Raw genomic sequence first — 25,096 nt, 5'->3', positions numbered from 1 at the left:
AACTAAGGAAAAATGGTGAAAGTGAAGGGAAAAGGTGGAAATGGAGGGATGATGAAAAAATTAGTAAGTATGTAATGGAGGGTGAAATGAAATGATTAAACTATTTGACTGCCATGGGTTGTGGCATTTATGATAAGCTGCACACTACCATTATTTTGCATAATAAAATAAAAGTAGTGGCACTTGGACTTGCACAATTTCGAAGTTTATTACTTTTTGCTTTTCTCTCTAACTTAACATTTTATTTTTGCCTTCATTTTTTACAGTATCTATTCTAACATTTTCTTTGATATGGACATGTTATCAAGATATTTCCTAACATTTTTTATTCAATAATTTTTTTGTCCATATCCTAGCTTAACTTTTTTAAGAAATATTTTCATTTTTTGACTAACTAATTCTAACTTACCAAAACCAAAAAATGCTACAACAAGACCCAGCGTCCAAGCATTCTTACTCCAACATTGCAAATTGAGAAAGGGAAAAGCAAATATTTTGAAGATTTTACTCTATTTTTCTATCTATTTATATTTTTGTGACTTCTACCAATGGCCTCTTTACCCAACATAATGTCGGGAGGCAAGAAGAGGTTCTTTAACAAGAAATATAATCCCTGGAAGTGACATATGTATGGTCATATTTGAGTAAAAGTGCTTGGTTGATATCACCCTAGGTAAATTACTTGACCACAAGTCAGTTAACAACCAAAACAATTTTGATGAAAAAGATAGAGATGCAATAATGTTGTTTCAATTATGTGACAAACGAAAGGCTTCCTAAGGCCTAGATAGAGATTTGGAAGCATTTGAATGAGTTGAATGAAATTTTGGACAATGATAAAGCCTACTTCCTAAAAAAATATGTTGTTTTGAATCATGATGGATGAAAGTGTGTTATTATAGTAGTTACTTACTTGAGATCAAAGATATGAACAGTTGTCCTCCATTGTTTGAAAGATGGAAGACATGGTGGTAATCACACTTAAAAGCTAGCCATGTGCTTGCCAGCATTTTATTAAGAACTTGAACATCACCACTACAAATTTTGACATGCAATTTGATAAGCCATATGATACGATCTTACAACAAAACAAAATGGCAGCAGTGAGACAAAGGTTTCAAAATAGGCCTTTGCAGCTAATGTCAAGGGCAAAAGGAAAATGGGCAAAATTGAAAGGTCAAGGCAGCAATGAAGACGCAGTAAAAGTCAAAGAACATCCCATGCCACCACTGAAGCAAGGCAGGCCATATGAAGAAACACCACAAAAATAGGTTGGCTTATCCAAAAATCTTCCAAAGAAAGCCTCAATAAAAAGTTCAGGTTGCAAAGAATACACGGGAAAATGAATTAACCTTCTGTGTATTCATGGTTAAGCAATCAACAAATCTACGCAGATCATTTGCTTGGCACATAGATGCAAGTGCATCAAGGCACTTCACTAACAGAAAGATTGGTTCATTAAGTACATTATTTGTTCCTCCACAGACTCAGTGATCTTTGGCTGTGGGGAAGAGTCCATAGTAGTTAGAAAGGGGAATGTGCAAATTTCATGTTGGATAGAAAATGTTGATTCTCCTTAATGTTAGTGTCAAGAATGGAGCTTAATCTACTATCAATTAGTTAAATTAGATATCAACTTTAGCAATCACAAATGCTGCATAGTTAACAAAGAAACCAAAAAAACTATTGCTCTTTGATGCATCAAACATAAGTATAATTCTGCAACCTCTCTCAGTTAGCTAGAGAGACTAATGCAAAGTATTCCCTGTTCAATAATTTGTATAGCAGGAAATGTGGCTGTACTTTCTAAAATTGTAATTTAAAGTGTACAAGGCATTTCAAGATTTAAAGCATTATTGGAAAAAGAGTCAGGGTGTCACATTACTATTCTTCACTCTAACAATGGCTATGAATTTTGTTTAAAAAAATCCAATGACTTTTGTGCTAAACATGGAATCAAAAGACAATTTGCCTCACCCTACACTCCGTGGCAAGATGATATTGAGAGGTGAAACCATACTATCACAAAGATAGGTTTACTGTATGATGGAGAACAAGTGTGTTCCCAACAAGTTTTGGGTTGAGGTGATGTTCACAACTGCATACCTAGCGAATAGATGTCCAACAATTACAGTGAAACAGAAGACCCCAGAGGAAACATGGTCTGGGAGGAAGCCTTAGTCAATGATCTTAAAGCTTTCAATTCTACTACTTATGCTAGTCCAGATAAGAAGAGAATAATATGTGACCATAAGTGCAAGAAAGGATGATCACAGGGTACAATGACAGTCATATGTCCTTCAGATTGGTTATGTTGACACCCATCAATTGAGCTTTAGCAGAGACGTAATTGATGAGGAAGTGGGACCTTTCTAGAGTTCATCAAAAGATCAAAATCATAGAAACTATTGCAGCTTAAGATTCAACTATCAGGATTTTGAGGAGTTTCCAGGATCTAATTTTGACGATACAAATACAAGGTATAGGTAGCCCAGATCATGCTGATAGCTTCCATGGGGTGACACGACATTGTTAGAGATGTTTAGGTAGGCTAAATGATTGAGGGTCAATCATCGAGAATAAATTATGGTAGGGGTATATTTGACAAGTTCAGAATGACAAGATACAAAATCTGCTCTATACCCTTGGAGAAAGAGCTGTGGCATTCAACCAAGACCAAGTCTAAGGCAACTAAGGAGTCATCTACAAGAAGCTAGTGGTGAGCTCGATATATCTTAAAACTAAACCTTATTTGAGTTATATTCGTAGGATCATTTCCAAATTTATATGACAATGTCAAAGGTAGAGCAATGAACTACAATGACAATTGTTGAGATATGTTGAAGGGACACTTGACTTTGGCATTATGTACAATTGAAGCAAAGACCCTAGGCTATGTGTTTATACAAATTCAAATTGGGCAAGGTATGTGGATAGTAGAAAATTAACTTTTGGATAGTATTTAGTCTTGGCATGAGTGCATTCACATGGGCAGCAAAAAGCATGTAGTAACCTTTTCGTCGACACAAGTGGAATATCAAAGAGCAATGAAAAGAGTGTGTACGGTAATTTAGCTCAGTTTCCAAATATGAAGATGTCGAATACAAAGTTAACACCCCTACTCTGACAATCAAGTTGTGTGCAAAAGTTTCTCCTATGAAAAATTACATTTTATATTTTAACATGTTAACATACAGTGACTTCAATTAAAGATACTGTTTCCAGAAACAAGGTCATATTCACTGAATAAAGATAATAAAGAATGTATCTATAACAATCGAAAATTAAACGGAGATTCAATAAACCAAATTCCCCAGGTAATATGGAACATGGTATCTCTAATACTGAATATATTGCTTTGCAGTTAGGTGGAATTGCTTTAAACTTCGAATGCACTCTACAGAAATCACATACACTGGATCTATTTCACTGTTGTCTAGCAGTAACCCAGAGCAGCCCCTTTTCAAGACAATATTAGGTAACAAAGAATAGAAATTTATCCATTGTATAGTAACCCTTTGATTTCTAATTGTCTAAGGATTGTCTTCAACAAATACTGTTTTCAAATTCTGGAGGGCAGGGTGGCGCCCAAGTAAAACTTTATGGCCAACCTATGTCAATAGTTCCCTCCCCTGACTTAACAGTTTGTGAACCATTCTCCAACAACATCTGGATCATTTCCAAATTTATGACAATGTCAAAGGTAGAGCATTGAACTACAATGACGATTGTTGAGATATGTTGAAGGGACACTTGACTTTGGCATTATGTACAATTGAAGCAAAGACCCTAGGCTATGTGTTTATACAAATTCAAATTGGGCAAGGTATGTGGATAGTAGAAAATTAACTTTTGGATAGTATTTAGCCTTGGCATGAGTGCATTCACATGGACCAGAAAAAAGCATGTAGTAACCTTTTCGTCGACACAAGTGGAATATCAAGGAGCAATGCAAAGAGTACGTATGGTAATTTAGCTCAGGAGGATGCTTCCAAAACCCCTACTCTGACAATCAAGTTGTGTGCAAAAGTTTCTCCTATGAAAAATTACATTTTATATTTTAACATGTTAACATACAGTGACTTCAATTAAAGATATTGTTTCCAGAAACAATGTCATATTCACTGAGTAAAGATAATAATAAAGAATGTATCTATAACAATAGCAAATTAAGCGGAGATTCAATAAACCAAATTCCCCAGGTAATATGGAACATGGTATCTCTAATACTGAATATATTGCTTTGCAGTGAGGTGGAATTGCTTTAAACTTTGAATGCACTCTACAGAAACCACATACACTGGATCGATTTCACTGTTGTCTAGCAGTAACCCAGAGCAGCCCCTTTTCAAGACAATATTAGGTAACAAAGAAAAAGAAATTTATCCATTCTATAATAACTCTTTGATTTCTAATTGTCTAAGGATTGTCTTCAACAAATACTGTTTTCAAATTCTGGAGGGCAGGGTGGTGCCCAAGTAAAAATTTATGGCCAACCTATGTTAATAGTTCCCTCCCCTGACTTAACAGATTGGGAAACATTCTCCAACAACATCTGGAAATGAGTATTGCTTATAATTTTTAATAAGACTGAAACCACATACACTGGATCAACTTTAATGCAGTACCCAGGGCAGCCACATTTGAAAAATGTATATTAGGTAACAATGTATAAAAAGGCTACGTCAATAATGCAGTTATATATAAAAAATCAAAGTTCATTTTGCAATTTCAAGAGAAAAAACACTTGAAAATAACCAGGAAAATCACTTGCAAGAGGCTCATGTTAGTTGTAATATCTACTAAATCAGGATATTCTGTATATAAAACAGCTTCGCGTTGAATTAGCTCTTCATAAGTTATAACTCCTAATCTAATGAATCTTGCAATTCAAATTAAACTGTTTTAAATTAAATCAATCAACTAATCAAAAAGTTGAACGAATACTTCTTAGACATGCAAGGATACCTAAGCCAAAAGAGTTAGACCAAACAACACTGCTCTTCTCTTCTAACAAGTCTACATACTTTAATGGTGACTATGCCTCTAAAACAAAACATAATAAAGTATTCAATTAAGCTTTCTGCACACGTGAGTTTCTGAGTGGATTAGGACCCGGCAGGCTGCTCCCGCAGCTCATTCGCACCATGTGCAAAGTTGCATCTATCCCCAAAAGTGCATGTACCCTTAGCATAGTTTTCACATAGCTTAGTCTTGCGATTCTGTGGAACGTGTACAGATGGTTTGGCAGATTGCATCTCATTGTGCATAATCAACTCACGGACCATGGCTGTGGCTTGCTTTATCTGCTCAAATGAACCTTCAAGCTCGACATTCTTCAAATTAGGATTAGACTCGTGTTCCTTTATAAACATTTTTGTGCCAGTTAGGCGGAAAATTTGCTTTGTGTTTGCACCACCTTTACCAATTATACAACTAGCAAGAGAAGCATCAATACTAATTTTTGCTGTTGATGAAGCACCAAAATTTGCAGCAGCAGCTATTCCAGGAGGAGGATCACGGTATAGTGAATGTCCTCCTGGCTTTCCCTCTAGATCAGCAGAGGCAGCCATGCTGCTGTAAGGACCTGCTATTCGCTCCCTTTCAAGATCTTTTGCAAGTAAATTTCCCTTTCTCAGTTCCTTCTCTCCATGGGCAAAATGGCACTTATCTCCAAACATGCATTTTTCGTCAGTGCCAAAACGATTACAAAGGCGTGTCTTGTAGCCTAGTCCAGGATCTGGCTTGTCTAAAGATGGAACACCAGGTGTAAGCCCTACTGTTTTCCTCGAACCTGCTCCAAAAGTGTTTCCCAGTGTTGGCATCTGAGGAATAGCATTTACTCCACCAGGAACATAATGCAGGTAATGGCAACCCTCACCAAATGGGCATCCAGATGGACTGCAGAGCAAATTAAACAATGTCAGCATCATCTCTAATTGTAAAAACCATGCACTCAAATAACAAATTATCAAATTCTATAACATCAAAAGCTGTCACATTATTGTGAAAACACAGTAAACAGTAAACATTTGCAGTATCACAATATTTGTAGCTAAAATTTAAACCTAAAACTAGCATGTTAATGCAAATAAAACCTCTTTCGAGGAACAGGCATAGCCAATCACTGACAATGGGATCTTGGTTCAACAATAAAGGTTTGATTCTCCCAGATGCGTGAATAAATGGTTGGAGCCAGTTATAAGCATAGCTCTTAAACTCGGACTCAGGCTTGGAATCGATCGAGGATGCACTCACACTCAAATTCACTTGGACCAATCTCATTTCAATGACTCGGTTTTACTAAAAATACATAAAATACCTAAAACTAGCATGTTAGTGCAAATAAACCTCTTTTCTAGGGACAGATATATCCAATCACTGACAATGGAATCTCCGTTCAACAGTGAAGGTATGATTCCCCCAGATGCAGGAATGGTCTGGGACAGTTATAAGAATAGCTCTTAAACTCATACTGACTCGGAATCAGTTGAGGCTGCACTCAGGCTCAAATTGACTTGGACCAATCTGATTTCAATGAATTTACTAGAAAATACATAAAATACTTGGATTTTAATTTATTTTTTTAAAACATGTTTTAAAATTTCCAAACCATTAGAAACAAAATATGATGCATATACCATGTAAGGGTTAATACATAAAAAAATTCAAAATGGCACAAACACAATACATATCAACAACAAAATACTTAATTATTAATCAATGAGGCTCTAAATGGCTCATAATTATTAATCAACGAGTCCTAAAAGCATGCTACAACCATCTCCTTCTTGCCTAGACTTACCACTTCAAATTTGCAAAGCTGATTTTGCAATTCCAATCTAATCTTCCCAATCTCCTCCCCCCACCCCCACTGCTTCGAAGTTCAAACTGGTAGCAAGCTGAAAGTTCAAAGTACAAAACTTGAAAGTACCTGGCTGGTACAGTGGCCAACCCAGTTCCAAGCTCAAGCGTCACAGCTGTTGTTCAAGATTTCAGCACTACTCCAAAAGTCCAAACACTCACAAATGCTCAAACAGAGGTGTGAGGCATGCTGAGGGCACCTTCTCTCTATAACAATTTTCTAGGGTTTAAAGGTTAGATTTTTGTACTTTTCTCAAAAAAATAGAAAATTGAAGATTTAAAAGGCAAAGGCCATGTGGGGGGTTTTGGATCTACTCAGCCAAATAGTGCGGGTTAGGTACCAGACCGACCCAGTCATGCTCTAATCGACCAATTCGGTACCAAACCAGCCCACAAACCGAACTAAAGGCTGAGTCAAAACAGTCTAAAGTCAACCGACTCATGTTGGCTCAAACTGCTTTTCAAAACTATGGTTACAAGTAGTCAATGATTTTGCAGCAATTTAGCCAAACAAGTGTGTGTGCTCCATGCTTTGCTTCCTAAGGGTCATTTCGCTTGTATAAAAGAGAGTCCTGTGATACTCAACCTCTTCAGGCCAGTTGTCATGTTTCTCTTGAAGGTTAGATTTTTGTACTTTTCTCAAAAAATAGAAAATTGAAGATTTAAAAGGCAAAGGCCATGTGGGGGGTTTTTGGATCTACTCAGCCAAATAGTGCGGGTTAGGTACCAAACTGACCCAGTGATGCTCTAATCGACCAGTTCGGTACCAAACCAGCCCACCAAATCGAACAAAAGGCTGAGTCAAAACAGTCTAATGTCAACCCACTCATGTTGGCTCAAACTGCTTTTCAAAACTATGGTTACAAGTAGTCAATGATTTTGCAGCAATTTGGCCAAACACAAGTGTGTGTGCTCCATGCTTTGCTTCCTAAGGATCATTTCACTTGTATAAAAGGGATTCCTGTGATACCCAACCTCTTCAGGCCAGTTGTCATGTTTCCCTTGAATTTAAAGGAAACCCTTTCAAAAAGATGGCAGCAAGAAAAGAAAATTGTGGAAGCAGAACAGATGGACAAAATGATCAATTGAAATTAGGAATCCAGAATTTACAAAATGATATTAAGGTATTAAAAGAAACAAAATGCTGAAGAGATGAAATACGAGAGCAATCTTCATTGACAGGCATTGTCAATCAGAAAGGTAAGCGACTACTCAAGTCGTAAAAGATGCCTTTCAAGCTAAATTAACTAGAGTAAAACTTCACCGGAATAGAGCATCAGGAGATCCTCAAGTCAGCAGACTTGTTCCTCCATCACATCCTTGAACTCAAAGAACTGAAGGAAATAGCATGAATAAATCAAACTCCTTTCTTGTTATTATCCAATTCCAGAATGACATTGACAGATTGTCCACTCTGCAACCAAGGAATGTACTGACCACACTTCCAAAAAAACTCTGGATGAAGAATTGATTCCTGCTCAACAGAAATAACTCCAGGAAGAGATTCTAGAAGCACATAGGGGACAGCCCACCTCTTGAATTGATAAAGCAATGGCTAGCTGCTGACACCTCTTAAAATTGAGGCCATGTTTGCCTAGAAACGATATCTTATTTGCAATTTATACTACAATATAATTCTTTGGTTGCAACAAGCACAGTTCAGGAGGTTTCTAGAGGAAACTTAATCATGACAGCAAAGATGCATGAGAGCACTGACAGAGCTCTCCCCAGATCTCTGAGAACACCTATATATTTCTTATAGAAAGGCAACACCAAATTCAGAGGATGTAAAGAGGATCTAGACATTTTTTACCCTGATAGGACTATATATTGCATCCAATTAAATAGAGACGAACTAGGCAAAAATACAAGATACCTGTTGGTCAAGCCAATGTATTGTTCCTAGTTCATCTCTATTACTGTCCATTGCCATGACTAACATGCATCTTATGTGGAAATTATGTTTGTTTTCTTTTCTCTGTATGACATCGAGTTCTCTGCCATCAAAATTGATTCCAAGTGCTCTATTCCATATTGCAATTCTGGAATCTAACAGGGATCCCATCTGAAAAGAATCATGCTGTGAGGAATGGTTTAGTGTATTATTGAATATATTATTCCCTCAATCAAATCTTTTTCCCTACAAATATGCCCTATACAGTCTCTTTGGATAAGTTGTTATGCTATGATGAGTGCATCTATGCCATCGAAGTCATGTGTATTTCTGTAGCAAACTACAGTTGTCAAATTTACAATATTAAATTTATTTTAGTAAAGAATATCAATATTAAATAGTATAGGATAGATAAGATGATTTTATTACTTTCCAACAAATAATCCCTAAACTAGGTCAATGTGAGAGATAGGTAAACTGATGTCAATACAAAGTGGGAGCACTAAGACAGTTCCTATAAAAGGCAACTTACAGGTGAAGTATGGAACTAATCTAAAGCTTGCAAAAACAAATTATAAAAGCACAGAGTCAATCGAGGAGAGCGTTGTACAAGAGAGATGGAACCAGGATCTCGAATACAAATAAGGATGTGAGCATATTGTGGTCCGCTAGCTTGACGGTTGTCTACAAGATGAGCTAGAGGAGAATCTAAACTATGTTTGTGTTGATGCCTGGAAGACTCGGCCCACTGATTAAGCCTGGATGATCTCATTGGACTACCAACATTGAATCAAGACTGGCAATGCAGCTAAGGTCAATACTAAGTAGTAAGGATGGTCCTCCAGATAGAACTTCCAAAATATTCACAAGGTTGATTATGTTTTGAGTCAAGAAACCCCTAGGTACACTAGTCATATGAGTATTTCTCTAGCAAACTGCAGTTGTCAAATTTAAATATTAAATTTATTCTGGTAATGAATATTAATAATTTAATAATACTAAATAATATAGGATAGATAAAACCAGATCAATGTGAGAACTAGGTAAAATGACGTCAATACAAAGTGGGAGCACTAAGATGGTTCATATAAAAGGTAACATGCAAGAAGTATGCATCTAATCTAAAGCTTAGAAAACCAGAATCTAAAAGATAACAGTCAATCTAGGGGAGACATGTACAAAAGGGATGCATCCAGGATCTAGAATGCAATAATGATGCAAAAAGAAAAAATATTTGCTGAATCTATCTCCTAAAATTCAAGGCCAAATGTGAAAAGCTCAAGATAGAAGGTTGTCTACAGGATGAGCTAGAGGAGGATCTAGACTATGCATTTTGTTGTTGGCTAGAAGAGGTAACCCACTGCTACAGCCTGGATGATCTCATTTGACTACCAATATTGAATCAAGAATAGCAATGCTGCTAAGGTCTCTAGTAAGAACACACTTATTTGAAGCCAGATTCAAGGTTGCTATAAATCTATTTCTTGGTGCCCTCAGCAGATGGGAGCACCATTAAAAAAGGGAGTGATCCTCAGAGTCAATGTCCGTATAGGATGTGGATGTATGGTATGCAAACAAAGCTTGAGGGCCTCCCAAATGTATAAGGCCAAGCATCTATAATCTGACTCTAGCAAATAAGGCCCCCAAACCTCTGAACCATAGACAACTGAGCCAGATAAAGGGATCCACAAGAGACATCTAGGACGATATGTCCTCAAAGTGCTACCAAAAACATTGTCTCTTTAGAAGGGCTAAGGGTTTGTAGCCCTTGTTCACCAGAGGCTAAAGGAAATGCCTCTTATTGAAATGAGGTCCTAAGAATTGCACCCCGCAAGTAGAGTTGTCAGTGATCTCAATATGCTTTCCTCTAAAAAAGAAAAGATGATCCCTGAAGACCTTCGACCCATTGAACATCATGACTTTGGTTTTACCCAAGTTGACTGTAAACTGTCAAATGTCATTAAATAGGACCAAGGCATCTAGCTGTCACTGCAAACACTCCAGGAATGAGGCCATGAGGACCACATTATCAGCAAAACACAAGATAGATATCAAAACACAAGGCAAAATGCATCCATTGGCATCCTAGATAAGCTCATCCAGGAAAGATTCCAACTCCTTAGTGTAGAACCCAAACAAACTAGCGGACAGCAGTCACCTCTACTTCACCCCAGTGGTACCTATAATAAAGTCTAATACCCCATGCATTGTGTGGACATAACCAAGGACTAACTTGTACAAGGTCTCAGTAATGTTAATGTCACTAAGCCTCTCAAATAGGGCCTCTTAGTGGACAATGATAGCATTCCAAAAGCCTACAAGCCAGTAGCAACCTTTTGAAGGAATGGAACGGGGGGAAGGGAAGATAAGCAAAGTGGGTGAAAAATCTAGGGAACCTATGGACATGCCTCCTATGCAACCACAAAAAATGCAAAGGGAACACAGGTGACAAGGGATACATCGCAAAGGATATGCCATGGGTGACCACGAGTCTACAGAGCACTCGCGACAAGGTTGCAAGTAGTCATGGGCATGAAGTCACATGCTCAATGAACTCATCTTGTAAAGAGAATGGGTGAAGGTGTGACCTGTAAGATAGGACCATAATAGATCCATGTATGTAAGAACTTGGATGTCCAAGCTTCAAAGCATATCAATGATACTTGGAACAAGTTTAAGATGTATATATAGACCAGAGAATAGAAGTTAGTTTTGAAGATTGTACAGTTACTCAAATTTTATCAAGTTGTGTGGTCTATTTTTTTTATGATTGTGTGAAATGTATCTGCAATCTCATGTGAACAAGGTTCTTAAATAAAGATCAATATTTTCTCCTAGTATGATGTCTAGCAACATGACATCCCCTCTAATAATCAATGTAATGGGTATCCTATCCCCTTGGAGAAGCAAGTTATTGAATAAACCCAATGCATGTAGCCAATGAAAAAAGTGTTTAGTAGTGCACCGAGAAGAATAGCTTAATTTTCCTACAAAATCTCTTCCTCTCTCAAGATTTTAAAGCGCCAACCTATCAAAAACTCTCAACTGATTTTCTCAACAAGGACAAGCAACTTACTAATGATGTTTTCACCAACTCATCCCTTATGGACAACTTCAAAGGTTTCCATCATTTAGATAGATGAACAAATACAAACAGTAGGCCATTGGTCAAATTCATTGCATCAAGAACAAAATGAGAAATGTTTTTTAAGGTCAATGATTGTTTTTGTGAGGCAAGAAATAGCAATTTCATTAGTGATATCTTAGTGCTATTGAACAAGTAGGCACATCCAATATTAGTGCAAATTATCATGGATAATGCACATGATTGTGAAGTCAGGAATTTAATTACTGAGAGTAGGGATAATTAAATCTGTTGGACTCCTTGCATTGTGCATAAATTAAATTTGCTTTTAGAAGAGAGTAGAGTTACATGGATTCATAGGGAAGGATAGGGACTTCATACAGCTCATCACAAACGACCAGCAATCTCACGCAATATTCTAGAATAATCCAAATTAGAATTGTCGAAAGTTGCTGACAGTTGAGACAAGATATGCTATGTCGCCTTATACAAGTTTATTCTCCATCACTATCTATGGTTGTGAAAGAGCTTTTGGCTCAATGGATACAATTATATTCACAAAGGAGAAGTATGTTTGTAGATTGTTTATTGATGAGAATTCGTGGAGCAGGATTGATTGCTTGCTCAAGTTCTCAAAAAGGGAAACACAAACATTTCTTGGGAAAGCTTACAATGGCATGGATGCCAAAATTGAGAAACCATGGAAATAATTTCACAAGAACATCACTCACTATCTTGTTGATGTTGATTATGCAAGGCTTGTGGCTTCAATCATTATTCACAAGTGGAACAAATTCAACACTCCTTTCCATGCTTGGGTACGTGTTCTCAATCCAAAAGTGATTTGGATTGGATCTATATATTGTTTGCCATCCATCTCAATGCTTTTAGAATGGAAAAAATGGAGGAATCAGCTCTCATGACCATTTTTACCGACAAGACCCAATTTGGCAAATTGGAGTCTGAAACCTTCCGGAGTGTTTTGAGGCATCAAACAATGTTTTTGGTGGGTAAAACTATCTCCTTTGTGCCGCACCTTTTTTTCCTATTCTAAAAACAAAGACCTTTCCAACGGCGCAAGAATCGTATCAATTAGAGTCCATATGCAAAAGTTATGCCACTCAAAAGATGATTTTCCTTATTTCACCACCATAAAAGCAGTTAGCAACATGATTATGATGAAGAACACTCTAGAAGAATCTATATTGTAAATTTAGTTAAGAGTTGAGGCAATCAAACCTAGCCACTAGTAGTCTATCAGGTTGTGTTATAACCAGGTCACTAGGAGGAAAAGGGGTTTCATTCTTTCAAGTGCATTTGTTCCATAGCTGAGCAAAAATAGCTGAGGGATAAGATAGAGCACATAGATAGGAAATGTGCATTGTGGTTCCGCTTGATGTCAAGTATCAATGAGTATTAATGATGTTATATGGAGTTAGTGGAGGAAGGGTCCAACCAGATTAACAAGTGCACTAAATTTGGTAGAGGGACCCACACAAGTGGGGCCAAGGCACAGATTTCACTTTTTCTAATGTTTTTTACTCGATCAAATTTGAATTTTCCTATAGTAAAAAATTAGAGTGATGTCAATCGTCCAAGGAGATTTAATCTCATTCGCGGCAATGGTAGGCCCAGGTCAACTTCTAAGATGCTAAAAAGCACAAAACTTGGTCATTATGCACTAGAAGATCTTGGTGTTCAACTCAGCTAAGAAGAAGAGTATTATGCTCAACACTAGGGTTTCATGGCAATGAATTAGAAGGAGAAGAGAGGTTGATTCAACCTCAGATAACTTCCAGCAATTCATAGACTTCTTCCAAGGGACAAAATTAATGTGCAGAAGAGTTTGTACAGTCATACAAGCTTGTATAAGACATAGAAGAGAGGTCAAGTTGGTGTGAAGTGCACAAAGGGAAACATAGGAAAAGGAAAATTTGTCTCTCATTTGAAATCTCTTTATGAAGATTTGTTGAGCTGAATAATTAAAAAACACCAAGATTGCAGGTTTTCCCCAGTTCAGAATTCCTAGGTAAATTTGTTGTGTATTGCTTTCTAGTGTGTTTGTCTTCATTTGTTCTTTATTTCCACTACATGATAGTTAGCAAACTCAACAAATTTGTTGGTTAAAGTTAAAGCTCAGTTTTCAACTCTTAGCAAAAATTAAGAGATTAAATAGTTGATTTTTAAGAAAACTAACATGGTATCAAATACACATCTTTGAGTGAAGATCAGCACTGTGTTTTCGACCTCAAGAACAAGTTGTAATATGCAAAGGGAAGGCACTGCATAGATAAAGGGTTACGCTAGGGTTTCTAGCAGTGCGACCTAGGGTTTTAAACCAAAGAGCACAACTTTCACTAGATAGAGCAGCACACAAGGGTTTCTAAAGAGTTTGAAGAGCAAAATATCTTACTAAGGTTTGAGACCAAAGCATAATTTGGAGAAAGTAGCAAATTTCTGCCCATGGAAGAAGAGGATTACAACAATGCTTGAGGAATAGGGTGTGAAGGAGTTTGTGCATAACCCACTTATGCCACACCAACTGACCCCCAACAGTTGGCTTGGCACAACAAGAATGGTGCTAGAGCGAAAGGATCATTCTTCAGGAAGTCAAAGACCACATTGTAACACATGTTTCTAGCAAGAAGACTACCAAAGAAATGTGGACAACAATTTTGAACCTCTACTAGGGCTCAAGTGAGACCAGAAAATTTGTGCTCAAGGACAAACTAAGAAACATCCAGATAGGCAACTTTGAGCCCATAATTTCTTATCTCGCCAAGTTCACCCAAGTGAAGGACGAGTTGGCCGGTGTGGGTGAGACAGTACCTAAAGTAGATATGGTGATCCTTGCGTTGTTAGGGCTTCACAAATCATGGGACAACTTCCAAGATGCAGTGAGTGGTAGAGAGAAGCTACTAGTGCCATTAGTTTGGACACTATGCCACCAAGTGTCTACAGAGGAAGAAGTCCAAGAAGGACCAAGTGGCAGCTTCGGCAGAGGTGGAAGAGTTCATTTCCACATTTGAGGAGTTCTTGATCATAGCTTGTTGGCAAGCTCTATAGCCAACAACTTATGGTACATTGACAGTGAAGCATCCAGCCATATGACTAGGAACAAGGAATATCTCAACCAGTTGGTGGAGAAGGACATGTAGTTTCATATTGAGGTAGGAGATGATAGGAGATACTACCAAGGGCCTAGGTATTGTCAGAATTGAGAGGGAGTCAAGTAATCATCCTCATCTTAAGGATGCCCTCTATGTTCCAAGCCTTAAGAAATCTATGTTGCATGGGTTCGCGAACCCAAGGGTAGGGTTCTCGAACCCGTCCCAAGTTCTCTTCCCCAAGTACCGGATTCGGGTATGGTTTCTTCTGAGAAGAACCCATAAGAATCAAGTTCTTCTATGAAGAACCGGGTTCTCCATTAAAAAGAATAGGGTTCTTTTGTCTTGACGAGTACGAAGAACCGTGATGATGGGTATTTGGAACCCCAAAATTGGGTTTTTTGGGGTTCTTTTTAGTTTCTATATTTAAATTTTTAATTAATTTAATGGGCTTCCCCTAATATTCCAGGTAGTTAGTTCTTCATCATGCGAGAGGAATTGAAGTACTTATGTCTTTATCCATTCAGTAAAGAGAAATAGATTGGGCTTAAAGAAGGCAGAGAACTTAGTGTACATTCATAACACACTTCGTCTCATATCTCGAAAAGACCCTGGGTACAAGGAGGGTCCTTTCAAGAGATGGGACCAATACGCAGATCATGCTATGTGTGTGGACGAGGAGATACAACCGGATGGCCTTATTGAGCTACCTCCAGTTATTATCAATGAGCAGGAGCCTCAAGATGAGAGCGATTCCTATCTGGAGAGCATGCAAACTGAAGATATGAGTGATGTTGGTGACATGGATGTTGATGACATGGTTTGAGGAAGTCATTTTTCACTATTAGCTATTTTTATTTTAGTATTTTTAAATTTCCTAGTTCTTGTTTGGAGATGCCTCAAGGCAAATTTTCAATGTAGTATGACAATGGACATATATCATGATTCTTATTAATATGTAAACTCTAATTTGCACTTGATATCAAACTGGAAATTTTGGAATTTCATTGTGAATGTTGAATGCTCAATGATGTGCATGTTTAAATATTTAAAGTTTAAATCATAAATATTTTAGTTTTCTTGTTTAAAGTTGAAAAATATACAAATTCACATATATTATAATTTATAAAATATCATATTTATATATTATATATAAATTATAATATACCCTTGACGAACCCATGCACCCTGTTTCAAAAAATGACATCCCCGTACCCATACCCGTCCCCGTCCCCGAACCCACGTTTCCTGGGAAGATAGTAAAAAATCGTGTTTCTATTTCAACCCTAGACGACATGGGTTATGAGGTTATCTTCAGCAGAGGAAAGGCCACCTCAAGACCTTAAATTCTAGAGCCATGAGGCAATGAGTGGTAGAGAGATGCTTCCAGACAAAGTGATTTTGGGGTCACTATGTTCAGGAAAAGATTTGGAGGCAAGCCAGACATGGAGCATGAGGAAGAGAACTTTTCCCTAGCTGACAAAGGGGGCAAGGCCAAAGGAAATAAGGGCGCAAGAGGAGTCGAGTCTATCTCCAAAGGCAAGAAAGAGAAGGATCCCAACAAAATAAAATGCTTCCAGTGCCATCAATTTGGACTCTACGCCACCAAGTGTCTACAGAGGAAGGAGTCCAAGAAGGACCAAGTGGTAGCTTCGGCAGAGGTGGAAGAGTTCATTTCCACATTTGAGGAGTTCTAGATCATAGCTTGCATGGCAAGCTCTATAGCCAACAGCATATGGTACATTAACTGTGGAGCATCCAACCATATGACTAGGAACAAGGAATATTTCAACCAGTTGGTGGAGAAGGGCATGCAATTTCATATTGAGCTAGAAGATAATCGCAGATACTTAACCAAGGGTCTCAGTACCGTCAAATTTGAGAGGGAGTCAGGTAACCCTCTTCATCTTAAGGATGCCCTCTATGTTCCAAGCCTTTAAATGACATGGGTTATGAGGTCATCTTCAACAGTGGAAAGGCCTACCTCAAGCCCTTCAATTCTAGAGCCATGAGGCAAATTGGTGTGAGGGTAAAGAAACAGAGCAAAGCAAAGCAAGTTAATGCCACTCTCTACAGGTAGCTTATCAAGTCGTTGATGTATCTGGTGAACACATGATTGGACATTTGCTATGCAATGAACCAGTTAAGTTAGTTCATGGTAAAACCTACTAGTGTACATTGGGTTGCAGCTAAACATATCCTTAGGCACCTTAGAGGCATAGTAGATTATGGGTTGATGTACAAACAAGTTGATGGAGTGAAGCTAGAAGGCTTCACAGATGTAGATTGGGAAAGGGGTTACACAAAAAGAAAGAGTACTTCAGGTTGCGCCTTCAATGTCGGGTCAATAGTTGTTTCCAGGTTCAGTAGGAAGTAGAGATCAGTGGCACTGAGCTCAGCAGAGGCTAAAAACATGTCTACCAACCTAGCAACGTGTGAGGCCATCTGATTGAGGAAGTTATTTGTTGGGATTTTCAGTCAAAGGTTGGAGCCTACAGTCATGTTCATACACTGTGATATTCAGAGTTGCATTAATATCTCCGATAATCCAGTGTTCCATGACCCCTCCAAGCACATCAAGATCAGGTACAATCATATCTAAGACTGTGTTCAGATGGGGCAAGATCAAACTTCATTACATTCCTACAGCAAAGTAGACAACAAACATAATGACCAAGGCTTTGCCTAGAGGAGCTTTCTTTATTTCAGGGACAAATTAGGTGTAGTTTGGAATGTCTTCCTCTCCAAGAGGGAGTGTAAACATAAGTTAGAGGAAAAGTTCAGCCAATTTTAGCAGGCGCACTAAATTTGGCAGATGGACCCACAAGTGTTGGCCTAACCCCTAACTCCCATAAGGCATATCTCTGAAATTATAGTGAACCAGAATATTGTCAATGTTTGTAGCTCAGACAAGTATTTTCATGCAGGTATCTACTTATGGAAATCACCATTAAAAATACATCATATGCATTTTCTAGAAGTTCACTTTATTAATTAATTAACAAAGTGAAAGTTTTTTAATTGAAATTGACTTTAAATAAATAAAGTGACTAAAGTGGGCCACAAAATGATTTAATTAAAAGAGAGCCATTGATCTCACAATTAGATCTTAATCGTTGAAAACTAGGCTTTTGGCTCATATCAAAGTTATAAAAGGAGAGAGAAAAGGACAAAGACACATAGAAACCTTTCATTTCACAAGTCACGTGAGTGAAGGAGAAAATCAGAGACTTGATTTTCAAACAATAACAAGGATTTTTGTAGTATTTTAGCAAGCGAAAGGTAGCCCAAGCAAAAGGCAATTGGTCTTCAGCAAGAAGGCAATTAGTCATCAACAAGGAAAAGAGCAATGATGTAGCCCAATAGAGCAAGTTGTACAACCGTTCGTACGAATTTCGTACAGTCCTAAAGATTGCAAAGCACGTTACCTCAATTTTTGTGCAATCTAAAATTTTCAAGTTTGTTATTCGATTGATTAATTTCTCAGAGCCATTTTCCATGTAAAGGAGCTCATGTAAATTTTGATGATAATTTTAAATGATGAATTGTTTTAGAAGAGTAGAAATAATTGTGCACTTTGTATAATTGCTTTTCTTGTTTTTCGTTGTATGCAAGAGTTAATAAGTCCAGCAAATTATTGGATCTGATATCAAATAGTACCATTGTAAAGCCAAGTACCAAATGTAACTAACTGTATACTACAACAGCGATGCCAAACGTAACTGAATGTATAATACCATTATGATGCCAAACGTAATTGAGTGTATAATACCAGAGTGATGCCAAACGTAATTACATGTATAATACCCAATGTTGTGATAATTGTGATCAGGATTAAATCAGTGAGGGTTCGAAAATATTAACCAAAAAAAAAAATCGTAAAAATCAAAATAAAATCAATCAAAAACAGCAAAATTAAAAAATAAAAATACCAAAATTAAGATTTTTTTGGGAAAAAATGATTTTTTCACAGAGAAAATCATTGATTTAATAGGTCGATTTAATCCTTTCAAGGAAAAATTTGTGATTAAATAGTGATTTCGCAACACTAATAATACCACAGTGAAGTCAAACGTCATTGAATGTATGATAATGCCAGGTACCACTGTGTGAGAGCCAAACCATAACAACAATGGCCATACGTAGAACAAAGAGCGAAATCCATAAGTATACTAAGAACAGAGAGCGAGGTCCATATCCAAGCCAAGCGAGAGTTGAATTGCTAAGGGCCATAATTGTGATGTTCAAAGGAGTGTTTTGAGATACCAATATAAAGTGCCATCCGAAGTCAAACTGTGTCATCTGAAGTCAACACGTTGTCCCATCTGAAATCAACAAACTGAGCCATCTGACGTCAACAAACTAAGCCATGCGAAATTAATATACTGAGCCATCCAAACTTAATATACTAAGTCATCCGAAGTAAATATATTGAGCCATCAAAATGCATAAGTGCCATGCCATCCGAGAGAGAGATAGAGAAAAGTTATGCTCATGCGAGAAAGAAAAGAGCCAAGCCATTCGAGAAGAACCTAAGCCAGCTAAGGGACACGATCCTTGGAGGAGGCCGACATGAGTTCGACTTTCAAACTGAATTTAAATTTCAAATTTAAAAAAGATTTCCCTCCAATAACTTGAGCCACTTGAAGATCACAAATAATTCATTTTAATAATATCTTGAAGGCAAGCGAGGGCTAAAGAATTTCTTCCTAACTACCAAAATTAACACTCCCTCACTACGAGGGAGGAATTCCCATCAACATCATGCACCTCATATAGGATGTCTCAACATAGCAACATTATGACATATCTCGAATGAATATATCTCAATCATAGGAATAACAATCAATTGTATTATTGAGATTTCCCTCGAGTAACTTGAGCCACTTGAAGATCACAAATTATTCATTTTAATAATATTTTGAACGTAAGCGAGGGCTAGAGAATTTCTTCCTAACTGCCAGAATTAACACTCCGTCACTGCGAGGGAGGAATTCCCATCGACACATGCGCCTCATATAGGATGTCTCATCATAGCAACATTATGACATATCTCGAATGAATATATCTCAATCATAGGAAGAACAGACAATTGTATTATTGATAAATCCAGTTGTATTATTGATAAAATCCATCTCATATCATTTCATAAAAGAAGAGGAAACTTATAACCAATGGTAGGGTAGATTAGACCGACAAACCCTACTAGTCTCGAACACATTCCATATCCATCTCAACATGTCTCAAGATAACTTGATCATCAACTAAACAAGAAGAAGAATCATCATTGTCATCAAGTCATATCTCGTGTCAACCCATCTCTGCTCATCTCCATCTATTGAACAATCTCAAATCTAAATAAGAAGAAGAATTTGACATCATAGGGAGCCCAACTCAACCCTCAACAATTTCGGAGAGCTTAGCCCAATCCGAAGTAACATCGGGGAGCCCTAACTCAACCTAGAACCACATCGGGGGGCCTAGCTCAACCCTTTATCCAATAGGTGAGACCGACTTACCACACGGGCAAGGATCACACACTAAGGATTGAAAGAGGGTGGGTCACAAGACCCTGCCACCCTCACCAAGAATGACAGAGGTAAGTCCTCATGTCCATGGGTAGAATCTCAATCGGACTTGATCCTAAATGATCAAGTTGTTGAACATCATGCATCCTAGACATATGGAGTACGATAGTACATCAAGATCCCGCTTTCGCTTCCTCTTTCTTGTACCACTTTCTCCCTGCACTAGCTCTCATTTTGTGCACCTTTTAGTATCCATGTGATCCTTAAGAAGGATCTACTTATCACATCTTCATCAGGAAGTAAGAAGTATACTACTTAAGGATTCATGCAAGAGCAACAATATGAATTCAACAAACTGAGCCATCCAAAGTCAACAAACTGAGCAATGCGAAATTAATATACTGAGTCATCCGAAGTAAATACACTAAGCCATCGAAATGAAAAAGTGCCATGCCATCCAAAAGAGAGAGAAAAGGTATGCTTATGCGAGAAAGACAAGATCCAAGGCTGCCAAGCCATGCTAGAAATAGAACCTAAACCACCTAAGACCCATCTGAGACTTTTCAGATCAAAATCTACATATCGTTTTGAGGATCACCCCTAATGGGTATTTTTAGTCATTGGTGTAAATGAAGGGACACTACTCTTATAAGGCCAACATGAGGCCCACTTTCAAATTGATTTTAAATTTCAAATTTAAAAAATATTTCCCTCCAATAACTTGAGCCAACTTGAAGATCATAAATAGTTCATTTTAATAATATTTTGAAGGCAAGCGAGGGCTAGGGAACTTCTCCCTCGCTGCCAAAATTAACAAATTTCACTCCTATCAATACCTCCTCAAGATTCATGTCCCCCAAGACCTTGTGAGGACTCCTGTTCTAAATGTAGATTATTGTATTGCACAACTCTACCCATAGGAACATGGGTAGATCCATATACCAATCATGGCTTGAGCAACCACGACAATGGCCCAGCTTTACCTCTCAACAATATTGCTCTATTGCACGTTGTAAGGAATTGTCAGTGCTTTCTTGATGACTCACTCTCAATGTCTAATCTAAGGACCTTGACTTTCCTCCCAGTTTGGTTTTCCACAACATCTTTAAAGTTCTAAAACCTATTGAAGACCTCATCCTTGGTCTTCATAAAATAGATATGGGTTCTCCTAGAACAATCATCAATAAAGGTAACATAAGAGTTGTACACACTCAACGACCCCACTGACATAAGACCACACATCTCAATGCACTACATCCAACAACCTTTGGATCTAGAATCATTAATTGAGAAAACAATCTTGGTGTTTCCCAAAGCACACCCCTTTGCAAACACCTTGTTACTCCCCACTAAACTCAAGAAGACAAATGGAAATCCCCCATAATATAAACAAAGTCCTGTGACGCAAATATGCCATCCTCCTGTAACAAATCTCACACAAATTGTCACAATTATGAACCAAGGCCCTCACTAGTTGAGCCCTCAACATATGCATATTACCCTCTCTCCGCGCAATGACTCATCCTATACTCTAACTGGAAAATCTCAGCATGACAATCACTTGTCAATCTAGGAAAAGAACTTCATATCTTTTGTCTTCTATAGCTGTGACTGCAAAAAGGTACTTATATAGCCCTGAAACATATAAAACATTTGTATCCTCTATTTGTTCACCTAACTCTAGTTGAAACTATATAGTTTCAATTCCTCTATTGCATGCTTGACATTGTTTCCAAACTCCACATTAATATCTAGGTCATCCTCTCTCAGGCTAGCAAATAACTTTCCCAATGATGTCATATGACAAGATACTCCATTATCCACGAACCATGCACCTTTGCCAATGGCACTAGAAAGACATGTCACCAGCAAGAATTTTTTCTTGAACTTGTTAGCAAACTCACTCACTTGTGAGTCTGCAAATGCATCAACTTGTGACTTCCCCATACCCTTCTTGTTCGAACATTGGCATGAATAGTGGTCCTCCTTTTATGCAACTCCTAAGTTACCCTTTCCTCTTGGGTTCTCCTTGACATGTTATGACCCCTTTGAAAAAGGTTTCCTAATGTCAATGGGTTTTCCTCACCAACTTCACATATGACAAACTCCCCAATTGCAACCAACTCGTCTCGGACCTGTGTGGTCTAGGTGAGATATGTGGCAACTATATCAAACTTGGTCATCTTCACCATGCCCTTCTTCATGTTAGGACATTGGCATGAATAGTGGTCAAACTTGTGTCATGCAAAGCATTTCACTTTGCCAATGTCTTTTATCCAATTCCTGAGGTACCCTTTCCTCCTGGGTTATTCTTGACTTGCCCCTTTGCCCTTCCTTACCAGATTTGCAAAGGCAAGGATCTCGTCATCTTAGAGTGGCTCCCATGAAGAGAATTCTCTTAAATCTCCTCATGTACTAAGTCATCCCATAACCTCTCCCACTCAAGTAGGTGCTCACATGCTATGATCCCTTTGAAAAAGGGATCCTAATGTCAATGGGCTCTCCACCAACTTCACATCTCACAAGCTCCCCAATTGCAGCCAACTCATCTCAACCCTTTGTGAACCCAATGAAATATGTGGCAACTATATCAGACTTGGACATCTTGGTGTTTCTCATCTTCTTCAACACCATGTTGATGTTTGTATTGTCACTCTGATATATAACTTAGCTAGAGCCTCCCACATTTCATGCGCAAACTTCTTTATGAAAAGTTGAGGGATCACATGATCCTTCGCCCCATCCAAAATGGCTCTCGAGTTTTGCATCCTTTTGGGTATGGACAGTCATTTGAGCAGCATCAGTAGGAAGGGTGAGTTCTTGATCTACAAACTCCTAGATCCCATTCTCCATCAACACCAATGCTATCCTTTCCTCCCAAGGACTGTAGTTGGATGCATCCTCCAACTAGTCTTGAAAACTTAACCCTATTACAGCCATCCTTACAAACCTCCAAATCAAAATACTCAAAACCGCCAAAAATATCAATGTTCGAAAAATAAAAGTTTGTTATTGTGAACCCTTGTGATAAATTAATCTTCCCTCAATTTCAAGTGCTATAATACCATGTTAAATTTTTAACACCAAATCTAATTTATTTATTTTCAATAATTATTTATACCCAAAAATATTTTGCTCAATAAAATTCTTAAAAACTACTAAAAATAAATACACTAGGATTTTAACTTCACAAATAAATTTGCAATGGAAGTAAACAGAAAATCAGCGACAAGAAACAATAGAAAACTTTTGCCCAACAAATTTTTTTCACTTTATTATCTCAAGAAAATTAAGGCCTTAGCCCATAGGGAATATGCTGAAAATATAGCACAATATGGAAAATGGATTTCAGCCCCCTCAGAATTTTGGCCTCTATAGAAATTTCGCTTACAAGAAATGTGATGCATTCGAAAAACCTCGCCTTGAAAACTCAACTCTCCACCTATTAATCAGCGTCCTTTTTCTTCACCCTATACAACCTCAATCCACACTAAGGAATTTGGCCCTCCTCCTCTAGGCAAACCCTTGGCTTGAAAATTCAACTTCTCACTAGTTTTGGCCTCCTCCAATATCTCAACGTCCTCCTCCACAAACTCAGCGTACTCGAATTCCTCTGCCAAAATTACCTCAATGCAAATCGTTTCCATCTCTTCGATCTTTGAATCGCTCACTCTTTGAGAAAATCCTTTTCTCAACCACAAATGTATCTTTCACCTCTCCCTATGAATAAAACTCTAGAAGGCTCAAGTTGTAACTCATTTCGAGGATTGAATGGGTCAACTTTAACCCCTATTTGGCTAGCAAATGGTGTTATAACTTATAACCAAGCCACTAAGAGGCAAAAGGATTGTATTCTAGTACAGTTTATTCCATATCAGAGCAAAGTAGAGAGAGAGAGAGGGAGAGCAAAACATAGAGGGTTTGTGTTATGTACCAACCCACAAGCCATAGGTCTCATTCCTTTGTATTTGCGCCATTTTCATTCAGAGAAAGAGAGAGCACATCAACCTCACCTACCAGTTGTGTTTTCTCCCGAAAGGGTTTCCCAAGTAATATCTTGGTTTTATTGTGGTTTTGTGAGTGATTGTTCTATATGTTCTCTAATGTGTATGCAATTATATATTGCATGCATAAGAAAACACAATAATTTAATAAATCCAAAGATAACCCTCATAGTATAGATTTTGGATTTCAATTTATTTTTATTAGATCTATTGTGATGAATTGGCCAATGGAATAACCATGACAATTTACAAATCATATTGCTATGAAAACAGGTTTTCGGGTATACTGAGGGGAGTTGCAAGGTATCATATTGATTTAAGCAAAATCCATAAAACACCAGCGATGGCCGATAAATCTAGTTTTAATAACCCTTGAGATCCAGCAAAGCAAACATTTGAAAGGCTAGAAGAAGAGTAGGTTATAGACATCCATCGTAATATGAACCTCCTTATGGTGGCTCTCGCAAATTGGAAAAAAAAAAGGAATTAGGAAGAACCTAAAACGAAACCCGAAAAGGAACAACCCAATTCTAGTGTTGTAAAACATTCTAAGACATACAAGTTTCACTCACAAAATACTCAAAATATCTAGAATATGAAAATATCCATAACGA

General features: G+C 37.7%; 1 protein-coding gene across 1 annotated transcript in view; it reads right to left on the bottom strand.

Annotated features, from left to right (window-relative positions):
* Window positions 1-4,786: 4,786 nt before the first annotated feature.
* The window catches only part of LOC149198831 (zinc finger CCCH domain-containing protein 14-like), a 70,849-nt gene continuing 50,539 nt past the window's right edge, over window positions 4,787-25,096 (bottom strand). Inside the window, exon 3 of the mRNA XM_089402181.1 lies at window positions 4,787-5,901. Within this exon, the coding sequence (XP_089258307.1) occupies window positions 5,109-5,901 (793 nt within the window). The 3' untranslated portion in view covers window positions 4,787-5,108. The remainder of the gene's footprint in view (window positions 5,902-25,096) is intronic.

This window comes from Pinus tabuliformis, chromosome 2_1 (assembly GCF_031772625.1).
Source record: "Pinus tabuliformis cultivar Carrire ecotype Pingquan chromosome 2_1, CPIR1, whole genome shotgun sequence".
NCBI classification, from domain to species: Eukaryota; Viridiplantae; Streptophyta; class Pinopsida; order Pinales; family Pinaceae; genus Pinus; species Pinus tabuliformis.
The sequence above is the reverse complement of the archived record's forward strand: the minus strand, read 5'-3'. Positions and strand labels throughout refer to the sequence as shown.